The following is an 18,685-nucleotide window of genomic DNA, read 5'->3' as shown; positions in this document are numbered from 1 at the left end:
TCATACAAGTGAAGCAGAAAAAGCACAATTTTGCTCTTAGACTTGCATATCCATTGGGGTTTTACAGGGTCAGAGATCATAGTTCTTTACACCCCTGCCTGACATGGCATTGCTGCATAGACCTGGCCCTGGATAAGATTCCAATAATTCAGAGTTAGTGAATTAAGTAAAGCAAAGTTTAAAGGTTCACTCTATCAGGTATCATAGGAATAACAGTCTGGTGCAAATCTTTCCTATTGTTTATAATATTTCATTACATATCTAATTCCTTAGAAGTGTGGTATATGGACACATGATAAGACTTTCATTGATAAGAATATATCTGACATATCTAGGAAAATATGAAATTCCCTTGAATAACTATGATATATACAAAGAATAATGCAGATTTCCCATTTCATAGAATGATAAAATGAGAAAAGAAATATCAGGAACCACCCGCCTAAAATATACCATCCCAATGTTTGTCTAACCCGCACTTAAGAACTTCGAATGACAGATTCCACAACCTTTCTAGATAAAAGGTTGCTCAACCACCCTCATTGCTCAACCACCCTCATAGTTAAAAAGTTCATCCTACTATCCTACCTAAATTTCTGTTATCCCAATTCAAACAAATTACTCCTTGTCCTGCCCTCTTTGGATCAGAAAACAGCTAATCATCAATCTCTTTATAACAACCATTTTTGTATTTAGAGAAGACTATCAAATTTCATCTCAGTCTTTTCTTCTCCAGACTAAATAATTCCCTATCTTCCAAGCTTTCCTTATAGGTCATGTTTTCTAGGCTTCTCATCATTTGTGTTGCTTTCTTCTGGGTATTTTTTCAAAGTGTTGACCCAAGCCAGAGCTCCAAGAAAGCAGACACTGTGGCTGGAGCCCATCCTGCTCAGTACATGTGGAGCTCCAACAGGAGCTGAGCTAACATGCTGGTGAGCTGTGACAGTTCACTACTCATGTATACTCCACAGCTGAATGGAGGGTACAACCATGCCATTGCACCCCTGCTTAACCTTTAGCCCTTCTTATTAGCCCCTCCTGCCCCTTCAAATCTAGCTTCCCTTCAGCCTAGCCACCTCAGATGCTTATCCACCTTGGATGCTTATCAGCCTAGCCACCCACTTATCTGATGTCTGAGGGTATGTAACAAGCACCTCATATATATCAGAAGCATTCCTCCATCTGGCAGTTTTTGGCAAGGACATGCAGGTTGCATTCCTCATAAAGTCAGACCAGGACCTAAATAGAAGCATCTGGGGTCAGAGGCTAGCTGAACAGAGCCTATTACAGGTAGAGGCAGAGGAACAAGCAGTGGTAGTTTTGGTATTACCATGTTGTCTAGCAACTGCAATGTTTCTTTTGGTACCTCTACCTCTCTTACACTACTGATAACCCAGCAAGTTGACACTAAAAGACCTCACCACATAGAAAGGATACTCCCTCTGCAAACCCCCACTCAAATTCCTCTTTTAGTTGGCCTACTTGCTGACACCTGAAAATGTCCAGTTACTGTTCCTATTGATATCAGAAAGTTTTACAGCCTGCAGAGGAAGCAGGGTTATAGATCTATGATGACCAGACCTGTTCAGTTAAAAATTTCCAGTGCCAGCTGACTTGGGCAGCTGCACAGAGCTCCTTGGGGCTGAGAAAAGAGAAGATGTACAAAGATATGAAACGTGGTAGCACGCTAGTGAAGTCCACTTTGGTCACTGGAATCCTCTCTGCAAACCAATTTTGGGTAAACCTGTGAAGAGATAGATATTCAGATACTTTTATGCCACCTCGTCCTTCTCTTCCAGAAAGCCTGATTTGTCTATGAAGAATACTGTTAGGATTGACATGACTCTGATGTGACCACTGCAGTGCAAAGCCCTCAAGCGCTTATGAGGAAGAAATGAAAGCTGCTATATACACTATTTATTAATCTAATTACCAGTAGTTGGCTATTACTCTAAAGATGATCACATGACAGTGATATGATGCAGCATTCAGGGAACAAGTCCAGGCTTATATATAAAGAGAAGCACTAGTTTTCTATAGTACATTCTGCAGTAAACTGGACATGTTGCAAAGCACTGGGCCAAAAGTAAATTAAACTGAGTCTGTTGTGTGGTATTCTGGGCATTTAAATCACTGAGGTTGGTTTCACTGTTCTGAAAAGAATTGAAAATGTAACCTTATGTTTTTGCAACCTGCTTTATGTGATAACTAGTAGGTCAGAAGTTTAAGAAAGACAACTGCTATGAATAAAAGAGACAACTTCATCATTTTCTTAGGCCCACTTGAGGCCAACAAAAAAGGAAGCAGTCATTTCAGATGTTTGGATTGGAAAGGATTAAGATGTTCATAAAAAGGTAAAAAGGAGCACATCTACACATGCAATTAATGTCCCTCAATAAACTCCAGTGCAGTTTGCACCTGAGTCAGCTGCTTCTGGGCACAGTGTCTGCATGTGCACCTAGGACAACAGTAGTTTGAGCCAGGGCAGAGCAGCCCTGGGTAGGCTGCAGGCTTGGGTGGCAGCGGGGCTGTCTGGGGCACGAGAGTGCACAAATTGAGAAGTCGTGTGGCTGACCCCCACAAGCCTACTGTCAGTCTGGGTCTGCTCTGCTCCACCTCAAACTGCTCTGGTCCCAGTCACTGTCCACACATGCTTTCTGTACAGTAAATGACTACGCTGTAAGATAGCACTGCCCCCAACAGTACTATCTTATGGCAGTTAGTTAATTTACTGTGCCCTGCCAGCACACATGTAGACAGTTAACACTCTACTGTGGAGCTAATTAGTCAACTCTGCAGTACAGTGCATATATAGATGCACCTGAGGAGACCCATCTTTAATAATCAATGGCTAGGCCTCAAGTGTGCAAACCCTTCCACAGACACCCACCCAAACTGAAGTTAGTTAGACTACAGGTAAAGAGATTTCATGACTAGACCCTTAGCTTGCAAAATTTGGGAACTTTAGATGTTCAGTACTTTAGAAGGTTCCACATTTTATGACCTACTACATATATACTGGCTTGACCCTAGCAACCTGCCTACATTAAAAATTGCAGGATCTGGGTACTAATCAGTGAGATCCCTGTGGCAGGGAATCTTAGTTCTTTTTACAGTACTGATCAAAATGCCAGTACTACCCAAACAGTACCTACTGTTTATTTTTCTAGGCAAAAGGCTGTATATTTTTTATTTCCCCTTTAATACAAGAAGAGGGAATCTGGATCTTCAAGTCTATATTAGGTAAATTTTAATAAAAACACATCATTTCAGTTCAACATTAATGTAGATCTTAATCTATGCTGGTGTCTTTAATAAAACAGACTAAGTAGAACTTCTGAGGGGGGGAAAAAGGAAATATTTAAAGGTCCCAGGGTTGCAATGCAATCCATGCAGAAAGTGATTTCATGCAGACAACAGTATGACTTGCATCATAATCTGATGTACCTGTTTAGAAGAAAACATTAACCAAGTCCTTTTAATTAACTTACCTTAGTTGTGATTTACTGCATTTCATCAATATTGTGTGCAGGAATTGTTTGCGCTGCTTGTCTGTCCACAGATCAAACCAGTGGCTTATAAGTCCAACTCTTTCCTGAAAGAGCTACGAGGAAACATAGTATTTTCATACACAATTCAGCATGTCATATAACCCTGTGCAATTCTGCTGCATGTCTAACAAAGCTTGTAGATTGTATGATCCTACAAAGAGAAATGGAACTGAGATCCAGGTTGTTTCAGTGATACTGGTCACTGATCTGCTCTATAAAATGAGCCAAGCCATTTCACATGTCTGCCTGTTCCCTTTTATATCTTTTTATCTGTCTTCTCTGTTGAATACATGAGCTCTTCAGGGACAGTGTATAGGGGCTGGGTTCCCTGCTGGGACCTTGAGCTCCTACTGGCACACAACAAAGACCAGCACTAATGAGTAGATTATTATGGAGAATTGTGCCCATTGTTCTTATTCCTTTCCTGCCTGGATAAATCAGCTCTCTCATGTATTTACAGAGGATCCCTGGCTGTATATCTGCCTACGATGATCTTTGACAGTAGGGATCTTGATGGAGACCAGACATTAATTTTTGTCCTCCTTAGCACTAGGTTTTGTGGGGGGTGGCATTCCCTCCAAGTCATTGGTTTTCAATCTGTGGCCTGCAGACCCTTAGAGGTCCACAATAGATAGCAATGACCAAAAATATGCGAATACCCACACTTACAATTCAAAGGGGTCCGCACATCCATTTGAAATTTCCAAAGGAGTCCACAAAGAAAAAAGGTTTGAAAACCACTGCTTTAGGTTAAAAGGAGGACCTCAGCTTACCTGCCCCCTGAAGGTACAGTCTACTTCCTCTCACTCCCTCTCTTCCAACTGCTGTTCAGCAAAGATCTCATTCCTTACACCTCATTTTCCCAGCAGGCATGAACATAGACACAGAAGTGCATTTAGAAGCAGACTTTGGGGAAATATACCCATTTAATTAAGAACAGTTTCTAATCTGATTAAAGAAAAAGAACCATTTACTTTTTAAAGTGCCAATGTTTCAATGCATACATTAGTTTTTAAAAAGAAAACACATCATAACAATTAATGAAATAGGATGTTCTCATCTTACTTCTCTACTGTGTTAGAGACAAATGTGAACCCACTGATGCCATGGCCTCCAACATTTTAAGTAGAAAATCACCTTTGGCATTTAAAAGCAACCAAACATCTACTGTGCACCACCGCCACCCCACCCAGCAGGTAAGTCTGTGGGGAGGCAAGGAGGGGGCAGATAGAGGCAGGGGGAGAAAAAATTATTTGGGGGCATGCCTCCCCAACAGATAAGTCCCACCCAACCAGGGCCCCACTCAGCTTACCTCTGGTCCTGCCTCTGCGGCACTGTCCCTCACCACAGGGGCCTCAATCTAGCCCCTGCCCCTTCCCTCCCCACAAACTGACCTGCTGGGCTGGGGCAGACGTGTGCATGCACACAGGCACTCCGCCCCCCACACCAGCCTCGGATCAATTCCAAGAGGCTCCAAGATCTATTGGTGGATTGAAATCCATTGGTTGGTGACCACTGCACTAATGGATACAGTAGGTGTACTGTAAACAAGTCTCAAGCCTAATGGGGACAATGCCTGTTGGTGACAGAAATCATGGTGGTAGTATTCTTTGTTATTTATCTGTATTACAGTGGTACCTGAACCCAGAGCCCTAATTTCTTAGGCCAATGGCTCTTAACCCTGGTGCCATAAGATCCTTACAAGAGTGCCATGGGGTGCCTCACAATGTTAGCACATTTAGTTTTACAAACAATTCAGAAGATAAACCCAGAGATTTCAAATAAAAATCCATAGTTGTGGTCTTTCTGAGTTCTCTGCAACAGAAAAGCTGTACTATTTTTTTTATGTAGGCAAAAAGAGAGTGAAAACTAAAAACTGGCATTTTCCGAGGGGTGTCCTGAGTCTATCCAAGGATGCCTCAGATCTAAAAAGATTGAGAACTGTTTTATGTTCAAACATATAAAAGGAGTCCCTACCACATTTTTATTAAAGGATCAAATAAAATAAATTTGCAGCAATTCAAAGGCAAGACATCTTTATAACTTTCTTTCATATGAGATTGTTTCCAATATATCTACCCATTTACTTTTACCACACATACCTCAGTGTGCATACTGTAAAATCTCCCCCTGCCACTGTGTTGTTAAATACGAGTACAGTATTTTTAAGATACATGGCAATTTCTACCAGTGCATTTCATGCAAATCAGGACAATAATTTCTACCTGAATTTAACTTACATGCTTGTTGAATGATTTGTTTGCAATAGGTGTCCAAGCACTGAGTCTTGTATGCGAGCTCCCAGTGGCCTGGATTTGACCAGATGACTCCCTGATGGACTTTTCTGTACCTTCAGCAAGGAGCCCTAAGCTCCGTTGTTTAACGGCGTGTGGGGTAGGTGTTACAGAAGCTGCTGTCATCATCACTGCAACAATAGTTCCATCAGTTATAGACTCACTACACAGTTCAGACCTTTGCTAGAAACCACCTAGACATTTCAATGAATTAAATATGTTGATTTCTAGAAGAGACAAGAGTACAAATCTGGATTCAGATCTGAATTTCAGTCCCAGCACTCCACAGCTGACATTCTATTTGAAGCTGAAGCATGAGGTCAGAGTATTATGTAAAGAAAATGTTAAAAATAACTTGGGACCTGGACATACAACAGTTGAACACCAGTGCAGTTTTGTACGCTGATGTAAAATGCACCAGGACCTGGAACAGACAGATAACCTGTTATCCTTGGGTAGTTATTATGGCACCTCACCATTACATAGCATGGGAGCTGTTGCTTTGAACAGCTACCCTAGGAAACTACAGCCACATACACCACGTATGTTGGTGTAACTTACACTGGTGCATATTTACTGCTATTTTTTCCTGAAGAAACTCTACACAAACTTCTAATGAGTTACCTTAAGGTAGGGACTTAGTCATTTTTGTCCCCACTTTTTTTTTTACTAGTGTAAAAGCAGCTTACATCAGCACAAACATGTCCTGTGTCTAGGCATTTGATGTTAATCTTACATTTTACAATCTTATTTATGAGTGGAATAAATGTATCCAAACATAATCCCTTCACTTGAACTATGACATTCATAAGTGAGGCTAGGACTGGTTAGTGAGTACTGTACCTAGATAACAGGCTCCCCAAGAAACCCAAGGTGCCACCAGAAATGGCACTCAGGAAGGACTGATTTGTAACAGGGCTGTCAAGCAGAACTTTGAGCTAGAATTCTCAGCTTCACAAGAAACAATATTATCTTTTTCTTTTAAATGAAAACTGATACAGAAATAAAAATGTAATTAATTATAACACAATTCAAATGGGGATAAAGTGCCTTCTTATCAATGAGTTCTTCAATATAAGGACTAGCATCAGATCCAGGAAATCTCCTAGTGCCAGCCCTGTGACCATGGAGCTGGCACTGCCCCCACTCCCTGATCATAATCTCGGAGCAGGGTGGGGGCTTGGAGCAAGCAGCTCACACAAGCAGGAACCAGTCTCCCGTTCCCTGGTGGCCAGCTGACTGGGAGCTAGCAGATTTGCTCCCAGTCAGGCATCTATACAAGCACTACTGCACAGTAAAGTAATTGCAAGTAAATTTGCTACTTACACTTGCAGGTAGAACATTTACTCACAATTAGCGAGGTTTAGTATGCAGTAAACATACATATGCATGTGTAGATGCACACACTTCCTGGGCGAGTCTACATGAGACTCTACATCACTGGAGTGATGAGCTATGGTAATGTAGTTTGTTGCTACAGCAATGTAGCATTGGCAGGCACAAATTGTAATGCCAACGCTACTGCACAGTAGTGACAAGCTATGTTGCTGTAGCTTGTCACTACAGTGACATAGCATCTAAAAATAATCATGCACTACGAGGATGTGCATTAGCAAGTACTAAATGACTGCGCAGTACCAAATGAACAGTCAGGGCACATGTTGACATGCCCTCTGCATAGTAAGCTATGCTACTACACAGTAAAGGTCTCGTGTAGATGCACCCTGAGACAACTGTTCCCTTTGTTATCAATTAGAGCAAGTACTGAACAGGTAGAAAGAATAAACTGTGCTTGCTAACACAGAAAACCTTCCTATTTCCAGCTGAAATACAATGGTGGGAAGGCCTGGGAAACATACATTATGACAAGTCCCTTCTATAGCTATTACATATTGAGTAAATATTTATTCTAAAGATAAAAGGTCTCCAGGATTTGTATTTTTCTAATGGTATAATGTCTTCATTTTAAAGGCATTAAAAGAGTAAAGTTATAAAGGGAACAGTAACCAGGACAGAACATACTTACCCGACTTATAAACTGGCTGGAACAAAAGGGCATGGCACAAACACCCCATGAAATTTATAAAGACTAGAAATGGTCAGGACTTCCCCTGGCCCTTCACCTAGAAGGTTGTACTCTCTGCAATGGCTACTATACTGGAACCAGATCTCTACTGCACATAATAGACTGCCACCTGCTGGTACAAACCAATCATGCCCACTCTACCTGATTTATTAACCTCACAGCATAAAAAGATATCCAGTTCATTTTTTAGTTTTGAAATCTCCACTGGTGCTGTTCTTCAACCTGCATGATAGGCCTCCATTCTACTACATTCTGCATTTTCTAGTGACAGTAACAAGACTAGAATTAAAACAAAGGCTCTTCTCCCATAAAAAAGTTGTTCACAGTATATCGAATGCTTTACCTCTCGAAAGGGGTATGGCTTGCATCTCTTTCTCTCTCTCTCTGATGAAGCTGCTGAAAAGCTCCAGTGAAAGCTGGAATTACTGCTGTATTAGACAAGGGTCAGTGCTCCCAAATCTCCATAGGAACTGCACAACAAGCTACACCCTGGGCTCTCAGCCAGAGCTGGACTGAGCCATGTTTGCCTTAAATGTGCCTCACCCTTAAAGAGGAAATGAACAGGACCGGGGAGAAAGGAGTGGTTCAGATTCCAGTTGTGATGGACAATTTGCTGATGATGGTCACAGGGGGACTACAAGACACCACAGTGATGCAGCCATGGGGAAAAAAAAAGCAAATGCAAGTCAACAATGTAATCAGGCAAGCTATTTCTAATAGAGATATGGAAATATTAATGCCTTTGCACAACATACTAGTACATAATGCAGTACGTAATTCTGGCCTGCCACATTCAAAATAGAAAAATTAAAACTGGAACAGGTAGAGACAGTCTGTCAGGATGGTCAGGTGAATGGAGAACCTATCTTGGCAGAAGAAACTAAAAAAGCTTTGCTTATTTAGCCCAGTAAAATGATGGCTAAGAGAAATATGATTGTTGTCTCTAAATATATTGGGAGGTAATCCCTAAGGAGCCAAGAGCTAGTTAAGAGACAACATTGGTGCAAGAACATGAACCGTTTAATTTCCAGCTGCATTTGTTTAATTTCAAACCATAAGAGCAGTGAGGTTCTGGAACAACTTTTCAATAGGAATAGTAGTGGGAATAAAATACCTAATATTAAAATAAGAGCTTAATCTGTTTATGAAAGGTTTATATGACATGGCAGGCTGCATTTCCAGGATACTGCATGCAATAATTCTAAGGCCCTTTCCAGAATTGTGCCTCCTAGATGCACAAACATGGTATGAAGATATAGGCAAGACGCCCCTATAGGCAAGACACCCCTTACATTCTCATTCTAACTCTCTCAGTCACCCCAGATATTTTGGCTGAGTGGGAAGAGGAATGGTAAATAGAGATGGGTGTACAGGGTTGTAGTCCTGGGTGCTGCCTGAGGGTGGGAAAGGGCTCCCTCCTTCTCTATCCCCCCCTGCACCCTTCCTGAAGAGGCTCCAGCAGCCAGGGCAAACATGCAGTCACAAGATCAGTGCCAGCAAGAGCCTCACTTCTAAGGGAAGCCACAGCTACTGGGGACGAAAGTACCAGTGCAACAAGAAGTCAGAAAGCTAATGCTCTCATCCCCTCTTTGTCTATTTTTAAATCACCTCTACATATTTCTGTGGCAGTGCTCATCCCCCGCCCTGGGCACAACTTTTTTATTCATGTCTCTGATCATTGCAGCTCACAAGAACACCCATCCCAGCTGGTGAACAATGCTGCAAATAGGTCAGCAACCCTTACACAGGAAGAGGATTGTTTTTTTGTGAACACCTATTACAGAAGTAGGTAAGATTTTCCAAATAATAAAGCTTGAAAAATCAGGTTACAAAAGCAAACAATTTTCACAGGCACCCTAAGAAACAGAAACCTGTTGTATTCCAACATCCAATATCCTCAGTGATGTTTTTAAGAAATAGTAAAGCCTCTTAACATGCGTCTTCAATAGGTAATTTCACAAGAAATGGACTATTTCTAAGATACTGCCTAAATTTCCATAACAATGCTGATTAAAATATTTGCAACTATTTAAACAAACAAGGTGCCACCACACAATAAGCAGTTAGGTGTGGAATAAACCCAGAAATTTCAAATAGAAATCCATAGCACTGAAACATTCTGACCTGTTGTCAGAGTTCTTTGCAACAGAAAAACTGTTTTTTTCCAGAATCAAGAAATAAGAGAAAGCTAAGAACTAGCTTTTTCCAAGGGGTACCTTGAGTCTAAAAAGCTTGAAAAGCACCGATTTAGACAGCAGTAGGTTTGGCAAGATTTTATTCTTTATATTTGATTACTTTTTATCTAGAATGTTGCCCAGAAGACAGAAGCTTATTACCTCAATGGCAATAAATTGAGGTAATAAATGTCCTAGTAGAAACAAAATACATTCAGGTTTGGTGATAAGGTTTCCTTGACAGGGGGAATGAAGTAGGGAATACTAAGCATCTAGCTCAACAAGACATCAGTGGCTTGACATCGAGTTGAGAAAAAGATACTGACTTCAGCACCTTGCTTGAAGTTTCTGGCACTCTGGAGACTCAAAATGACCCCAATAAACTGGCAAAAGCATCATAAATCAACTGAATGCAGTTCTGTTTCTACTAGGATGCTTATTAGCTCAATTTATTGCCAGTGAGATTATAGTGAGAAAGTTCTTCTACTATCCAACCTAAAAAGCCCCTGCTGCAATTTAAGACCATTGCTCCTAAACCTGTTCCCTTTTCCACAGAGAATAGTTTGTTTCCATCCTCTTTATAATCTGCCTTCAGGTATTTGAAGACTGTTATCTAATCCCCATCTCAGTTTTCACTTCTCCCTACTACATAATCCTTGTTTTTTCAGTTTTTCCTCATAAGTCATGTTCCAAAGATCTCTAATCTTTTTTTTTTTTTTCCACTCTCTCTCTCTCCTGGATCCTTCCTCGTTTGTTTTTCTTGAAGTGTAGGGCTCAAAACTGAACTCAGTACTCCAAGTGAGGCCTCACAAGTGCTGAATGGAATGGAAGGTTCAGTAAAAGTCAGTATGCTATTGTAGAGTTGTACTGGTGGGGGGTTGCAACAGGAACAAACAATTGGCTCAAATTCAGTTTATGGTCCAGTCTAATCCCTACCTCATTTTCATCAATGTGGCAGCTTAGTCCAGTTTGTATTTGTGCATGCAATTGTTCTGTCCCAAGTACCAGATGTTGAACTACAACAAGGACAAGTTATAATGCAAATGATGTTTAGAATTCAAAACTGTGCGATTTAAATGATGCAGAGGGGTAGCTTGTATGCTAAATCTAGGTGGGTGATCTTTTAAAATGCTGATCTGGGAGAGAAAAGAAATCTAAGTTGCAGAAATCCACACCACACAAGAGCTGATTATGGAGAGAGAACTTTACTACATAAAATGTGGGTAGTGAATTTTAAAATGATTTGAATTAATAAATTCATTAACACTTTTAATGCCATCATTGATCAATAAAACACTGAAAAAGTATGCAGATTGTCCGCATATTGAGTAAGAAGGCAGCAACATCCCTGCCACCTTAGTTAAAATCACGGCAATGCGAGAGAACATATATACATAAGTGAATTCAGATATGAACAATGCTGAATAGGAAAATGTACTTTCAAGTTTTCCCAAATTTTATAAGGCAACAACGTACAGCATGGCAGCACAAGCACTGTAGTTAGATCTATAGATTCCAACCCGGATGTACTGCAGTGCTCAAATCAGCTAATACGAAAAAAAAAAATTGCATTTGAACCATAATTCTTTGTTGTGCAAAAAAGGCTTCACTGGAAAAATAAAATACAGCTTCAACATTTCACTGGAAAAATAATATACAGCTTCATGGAGATGTCCCCAAATCAAGAAATCGACACTCTTAACTGGTGGTAGTATTTGGAATATCTTGAGCATCAGCCAAGTGTAGTTTTTGTCTAGAACAAAGTGTTAAGGAGTTATATTTTTCACATAATGAAGCACAACTACTTACATATTTACTTTGTATATAGCTCTGATGCATTGGTATTTAATATTTATACAGAAAGTTAGACTTGAGGAACAATACATGGGGCTTGAGAAACTGGGATACTACTATGCATTACTGCATTTATACACAAAGCCAAAGTGTGCATGGCAAAGAGGAAACACACTGTCTGCATTTAAACAGCTCACTGTCCGTATCTTTTCTTTCACTGCAGAGACTAAATGGACTGAGGCAAGTTTTCCCATAAAAGTAATACACAATAAATGTTTATTATTTTTCTTGCTTAAGAAGATACTAATTCAGTCTCTAAATGTGAACTTAACAGTAAAACCTTAAAAATGGGAATAGTGACATTTAAAAACTGGAGGATGGAGGTATCTAGAAAAAGAACAGCCCTGGTTATGTACATTTATATTTAAAAAGTAGTAAACAGTCTGGCTCAGCATTTTGGTGTACATACCATTAACTGTTGGGTTGGTATGAGGTCATCTAAAATGTGTACCAGAATCTTTGTATTAAGATGCAACATTTCTTTTCATGCAAAAAATGTTTACCATAGTTAAATTAGATATTTAACCAAAAAAGGATACATAGAAGAATTCAATTCTTCCAGCTGCAATGTAAATGGACAAAGGATATGAAAAAGCACTGTAGTTCATTAATCAAATAAACATGTCAGAAGTATAATTACTAATGGTACCCAACATAAATTTCACCATTACAAAATGCAACACAAATTTTCATAAAAATACTTCAAATTACTAGTACTGATGGTCTAAAAGCAAAGATAAACCTACATGTTATAAGAAGTTCAAAGAAATTATGTTTATCAGATACTTAACTTCATTAATGTTTACAAAATAAGGTGCTGAATAAAGGAAAAAGTATTTAGTTTAAAAATAAAAGTCTAGAGTCTCTTCTACAGCTGCTCTTCACCAGCTGCAAGTAGAAGGATTACAACTGAGATGACTGCAGTCCCCTGATATTCAGAATAGCTTAAACAATCTTTAACTCGCACCAGTTTACACTTTAGGCTGCACTACAGTGTACTACCTAGCAAAATTGCTCTAAGGAGCAGTCTGTAACACAGGACATACATATTTTCTCAAACAGGGGGAACATCTTAGTTCATTAAACCACATTTTTTTCAATACACCTAACCCTGAATCCATATGTCTTAAAGTTGTACAGAAAATTGTAACCCTATTCACTGCTACATGTGTTCCTGAACTCAGATCTAGTTCTGAGGAACACTTTCCAAAGGAAGCCCCCTTCTTCCTTTACTTTACTTACATCTGATAGCAGCCTGTCCAAATTGGAGTCACTGGCTATTTTTCTCTTATCTTCAGGAAGTTCTTCCAACTCCCCATATAGTTCCAAGTTCAAGCGTGCCAGCTTCTCCTGCATACTCCGCACATGTTCCATCTGTTCTATGGAACATTCATTTCCTGGAAAAAGGAAAAAAAAAAGATTAATCAGACTTCTGAAAAAGTTTTACAGTAAGGAAGACAGCAAAGGCCAGATTACATGTCCATCTTAGGTTTCCATGCTACATGCGAGAAAGCATTTCAATATATTTTCCTTCCACATGATTCATTTGTGGCTTCTATATTCACATTTGATGTGATAATAAATTACTATGCATGTATTAATACCAGCCAGTTCAATGGCAAGAGAGGGACATTTTAACAAGGTGGGGCATTAATTACCCTGCTCTGAGTGAAGGATGTATATGCTAGTTTTAGTTCACACTTAACCCTTCTCTAGACCGGACCTTTATTTTTTAACTTAAAGAAGCTGGTCTGACTAATCTTCTTCCTATGCTAGGTTTAGGTTCAAGCACCTGAGGCCAGAAGAGCCTATCCAGAGTCCTATCATACAGGAAACCGTGACATCATTTCGTAATCAAGCAGAAGAGTAACTTGGGCCATGCAAGTTAAAAGCAAAATATCTTCAACTCCACTAGACTCAATCCAGCTCCTACTGAAATCAATGGTAAAGCTCCACATAATCCCAGTGCTTTATATACTACAAGATCAGGGTGCTAAATAAGAGCAAGCTTATTTCATGGCTACATATTAAGTACTGCAGTGCAAAAGTAGTTTTAAAACTGTTACTATACGCCAAAATAGCAAGTTTGATATGCTGTACCGATTACAATACCAAATCTTGGAACAATACATAGACACTTCAATTAATAGGGTCACTATCACAAAAAAAGAATTTGAAGTGAGAGATTATGTTCAACTGAGCTTTAATCAAACAAAGACCAACATGCTCGTCTAAAACAAAATTAATCCGTCTGTAGCTACTGTAGTTAGAATATCTGCTTGCAAAAACTAGTATCTTATACCTGCGAAGGCAGCAGTAGTGCAAAGAAAACCCACATATTTACCAAATGCTTGGAGTTTGCCAGAATGGAAGTCATTCAAAAGGCTCAGTAGTCCCTTTTCCATCTCCTGGACATCTGATACATCTGTGAGAAAGGAGTGCTGTATTGGAGCAGCCTGTGCTCCTTTTCCTTCTGTTGCAGGAGGTTTCGCTTTCTCTTTTGTTATTCTAAAAGGAAAAAGGATACATTTAATTTTATTTTACTTTTATTTAAAAGAAAAGGGGGGCATAAGGAGGGAGGGAGCGAAGGAGGGGGAGAGAGAGAGACTATTTCTTCCTCTGGAGAGCTTAATCAAGTTATAAAAAAAGGATCTCAGATTTGCCTTAAGCACAAAGACTCATACCACTATCATAACAATAACAAAGGGATCCAAGAATCTGCTTTCCTGTTATCACTATAAAGTATGAGAGAATGTACAGATTTCCCTTTTAAAAGTATTAAGAAAAAGACTTTGGATTTCCCCAAAACTTCAGTTAAGCAGATTCTTGGGACTCCAGTTAGCATCAAACTGGGCCCCTGGGATGTTAAAATGGCAGCCCAATTCACAGAGTAGATACTAAAACAGTGGCAGTTATTTCTAAAAGCTGCTTTAAAATTCATAAAATATGCATTAATGGTTGGTGATTATTTATCTAAGCTTTTAACTCATCACTAGGGACCTATTTTCCCTTCAATAAAACCTCATGAAAATCAAATGTATTCTTGAATACTCTATAATATATAAAAGCATATAGAATGTTTAAGTAAATTCAGTGTTATTATTTAAATCCTCCTGACACAAATAGTTTTGTTGGCTGAATATAATCTGCAAACATGGATTTAAACTGTGGTAAATTGCCATATGACCAGTTGCGTTTGAGGCAAGTTAATAAAACTTGACCATCCAGAGACATGACCTGTACATAGAAAATATTTTAAGTCAAAATACAACTGGAGGCAAATCCTTCTTAAATCAATGCTGTTACTTTCCTGCCACATTTTGCCACATGAGGAATAATTCTACAATTTTCAAATGTTACTGAGTCCTATAACTGTAAATCACAAATCAATTGTAGGAATAATTCTACAATTTTCAAATGTTACTGAGTCCTATAACTGTTAATCACAAATCAAACAATATCAGCTGTAACTACAGTAGATGCTTTGCTTTTTGGTTAGTCTATTAAGTATTTCCCTCAAAACACTGTATTTTTTCATGAAATGCAGGGGATAAAGACTATATACTGTAGCTCTGAATGACAGTCAACAAGCTTGCGCATTCTGCCAATACCGGTTCCTTTACACTAGTTTTCAATGTAGCATTAGCAGATTAGATAAACATCTGTAGTAGTTAATCTACTAGTGTTTTTAGAATTTTTGTTCTCATTCTTGGTCACTCTGGCAACTTGCAGTAGTTCACTGTTTAACAGTTAACTAATACTTTTCATTCAAACCCTACCACTTCCATCAAGCCTTTCACTTGCATATCACTGGTATATATACACATGCGAATAATGCGCGTGAAGGCTCCAGAGCTTATTGCTCCAGAGCTTTTTTCATGAGTAGCAGCATACATGTAGACACTGTCCTGGGCTGGGGCACAGGGTTTGCTAGTGTGGGGCAAGCTAGCAGGCAGCCCCTGCACCGAGAAACCCTGAGCTCCACACAGCCGCTTGGCAGCACATGGAGACAGAGGGAACAGTATGAATTATATGTATATAAGAGCACCTGGTGAAGGAAACTGGGTCATGATAGCTTGTGCTAGATACGCAAGCACACCCCGGTCTATATAGACAGATAGAGTCAAAGTGCTGTGGTCCTGGGCATATGCATAGATGCTGCTCCCAGGAGCGGTTGACTCCTGTGTGAGGTGCACCAGACTTTATTGCTCTGCCTTAATTGCATATGCAGATACACGCTTTGCATCTTGAGTTGGTCTATAAAAGGTGCATAGGCCTACCTGACCTTCTGATAGATGCAGACACATACAGGTTTTGTGAACAAAAGCTCACTCCATCAAATGCCAATATAGATCAGAAAGTCAGGCAGAGATGTACCTTTACTGACTAAACTACACTAAATATCAACTCTACTAACATTCATCTCTACCCATGGTGAGGGTTCACCTCATCAGCCACTGATGTGTTACAGAGCTCCCAAATTCTTGAATTCCCATGCAGGGAAAGCAGGGATGACCCTCCCCCCTGACAGTGACCTGAAGTGTATTTTGCCCCACAATCCTAGCCCAAACTCTTCTCCTTATGTAACTGCACTGCACCCAGGAATCAGCTGCTTCTCCCAATGCTGTTGCAGCACCCCGGGGACTTTCTCTCACCCTCACCACACGGCCACAGTTCAGGACGCCTAGCCATCAGAACCTCCTACCCCCGGAAGACGCTTTCTCAGCCTGACAAAGGTATTTATACTCCAAAACCTGCAAAGAAGAATTTTTCCCAACTCTTTGAGATGCTCTAATACAAGGCATCACATTTACTCCAAGAACTTTGTCTGACGAAGACAGCCTGGCATTCATTCCAAAGTTGGCCCTACTCCATCCCAATCTGGCGCTTGGCCCAATGAGAGGGATCTCCCCGCCTCACTCCCCTGAGAAATACCTGCCGCTCCCAGAATGCCAGAGGCCAGGGCTACAACCCTTCTCCTGGGCTACCCCTCATCCCCCAAGAAGCCCCAGGCCCATGGGGGGGGAATGAGGAGATGGGTCAGTATAAACCAGCGACGTTGCCCCCCCCCCCCCCGCGGGCGTTCCAACGCCTCAGTGCCCCCGAACGCGTGTGCGCTCTCTGCCGTTGGCCTTGACTGTTGGCTTGGAACGGGCAGGTTACTTCCCCCCGCCACCCCCGCGAGCGCGAGGCCCGGCCCGGCCCGGCGGCGCCACCCACCGCTTCAGCTTGGGCCTCTGGGCCGCGGGCTGCGGTGCGGCGGGGGCAAAGGCCGTGCTCTTGCTGGCAGGCAGAGCGCCCTTCTTGGCGCCGGCGGCCGGGGCGGGGTGCGTGCTGGAGGCCTTGGGGCTCCGCCGCTTCATCTTCCGCTCCTCCATGGCGGCCGGCCAGCCCCAGCGTCCCGGAAGCGACCGCCCAGCGGGCGGCCCCGGTCCCGGCCCTAGCCCCAGCCCCAGGGTCACATCCCGCCCCGGCCCGGCCGGCTTGTTTAGGGAAGTGACGCTCCTGAGTCATGTGACCGAGAGTTCGGGGAAGGGCCCTAGCAGGGGGAGGGGGCAGCGCGGTGTATGCTGGGAGTTAGAGTACGAGTCCAGCGAGGCGCCTGGGAGTGAGCGAAAATGGGTTCCCAACATTCCCCGCGGTAGGAGGGCATCGAGCCCTGGGAGGGAGGAGGGGGCTGCACTTTCCTGGCCACGCCCCCTCGCGGAGTCTGGCTAGAGCGGGCTTGGCTCCGCCCCCATGGTGCCCTCCCTCCAATTACAAGGCAGCTCCTGCCGGCCAGGCTCCCCACCCCCACCCCGCCCCCTCAGCTTGTGAAGCTCTGCCTGTGTGGGGGCAGGAGGCAGGATTGACTGCGAGGCGGCTCTGGCTGCAGCGCCGGTTGTGTAGCAGCCGCGGGGGGAGGGGTAGGCCACGCCCCCACGGTCCCCTCCCCCCTCTTCCTCATTGCCAGGGGCTGGTTGCCTTCCCCGAGCTGATCTTTATGCTGCAGAGCGAGCATGTCGTCAGTTATGGCTGTTCGCTCAGAAAAGGCCCAAATAGCAGCGTGTCAGGTCCGTAGCCCTCAATAAAGAGCTGAGGTTAGCCAAAGAAGAATTTTGGCTGAGGAAAATGGCCCGGCATTCACTTCAAGGCTTATGGGGCAAAACCCTTCTCGGGCCACCCCAAACGACACGTCTCCATGCTGTCGGAAGCTGGGCGCTGCCCACCTGAAGCTGGTGCTCGTGTGCCAGCCTGGCAACCAACAGTCTCCGAGAGGTGTTGCCCCTTGCCCAGAGTAAGGAGCTGAGTTTGAGCTAGGATTATAGGGTAAAACCCCCTTCAGATCATTGCAGACCATATGTCCCTGTGCCCAGGAGACTCTCCTGAAGAAGTACCAGCTCAACCCAAAGCTTGATTTTTGCATGCCAGCCTTCAAACAGGGGTTGCCAGCTCTTAGCTATTCTGAGAGATTTTTTTTCCCCCAACATGACATGTCACTAATTCAACCCATTCACAATATCAGTCTCCAAGACTGCTTTCAATAGCCACCGCTGATTCTGGTAGACTCCCAACCAAACTGGGAGAATTGGCAATCTACTGCCAACCAATGCCCACCCAGGCCTGTGTGCTGTTTACATAGCACTGAATAAGAAGCTGATTTTGGGCAGGGATTATGGGTGAAATTTTTTTCATGTCACCCCAAACCACAGGTCTCTGCCACCAAGAGACTCTTTTGAAGAATCC

General features: G+C 42.0%; 2 protein-coding genes across 2 annotated transcripts in view; both read right to left on the bottom strand.

Annotated features, from left to right (window-relative positions):
* ECT2L (epithelial cell transforming 2 like) overlaps positions 1 to 11,166 on the bottom strand; it is a 64,390-nt gene extending 53,224 nt beyond the window's left edge. The window contains exons 1-4 of the mRNA XM_090040382.1: positions 8,275 to 11,166; positions 5,792 to 5,976; positions 3,492 to 3,604; positions 1,582 to 1,744 (exon numbers count right to left, since the gene is read on the bottom strand). Of these exons, the coding sequence (XP_089896508.1) occupies positions 1,582 to 1,744; positions 3,492 to 3,604; positions 5,792 to 5,976; positions 8,275 to 8,299 (486 nt within the window). The 5' untranslated portion in view covers positions 8,300 to 11,166. The remainder of the gene's footprint in view (positions 1 to 1,581; positions 1,745 to 3,491; positions 3,605 to 5,791; positions 5,977 to 8,274) is intronic.
* A 125-nt stretch (positions 11,167 to 11,291) lies between these two features.
* CCDC28A (coiled-coil domain containing 28A) lies at positions 11,292 to 17,473 on the bottom strand. The gene is made up of 5 exons (XM_090040445.1): positions 17,180 to 17,473; positions 14,304 to 14,467; positions 13,202 to 13,356; positions 12,499 to 12,521; positions 11,292 to 11,858 (listed from the first exon to the last, which is right to left on the bottom strand). Exons 1-5 carry the CDS (start codon positions 17,335 to 17,337, stop codon positions 11,804 to 11,806), a joined length of 555 nt encoding a protein of 184 aa, XP_089896571.1. The 5' UTR covers positions 17,338 to 17,473; the 3' UTR covers positions 11,292 to 11,803.
* Positions 17,474 to 18,685: the final 1,212 nt, after the last annotated feature.

The sequence above is a fragment of the Crocodylus siamensis genome, chromosome 1 (genome assembly GCF_052110815.1).
Source record: "Crocodylus siamensis isolate JL-2025a chromosome 1, ASM5211081v1, whole genome shotgun sequence".
NCBI classification, from domain to species: Eukaryota; Metazoa; Chordata; order Crocodylia; family Crocodylidae; genus Crocodylus; species Crocodylus siamensis.
The sequence above is the reverse complement of the archived record's forward strand: the minus strand, read 5'-3'. Positions and strand labels throughout refer to the sequence as shown.

What these genes read in the sequence shown, in the direction of transcription:
- CCDC28A (XM_090040445.1), bottom strand. Translation starts at nt 17,337, where the DNA reads ATGGAGGAGCGGAAGATGAAGCGGCGGAGCCCCAAGGCCTCCAGCACG. An exon ending in TGGCAAACTCCAAGCATTTG is followed by an intron (nt 13,357 to 14,303) that starts GTAAATATGTGG and finishes TCCTTTTTCCAG; the next exon opens with GAAATGAATGTTCCATAGAA. An exon ending in TGGACAGGCTGCTATCAGAT is followed by an intron (nt 12,522 to 13,201) that starts GTAAGTAAAGTA and finishes TTTACATTGCAG; the next exon opens with CTGGAAGAATTGAATTCTTC.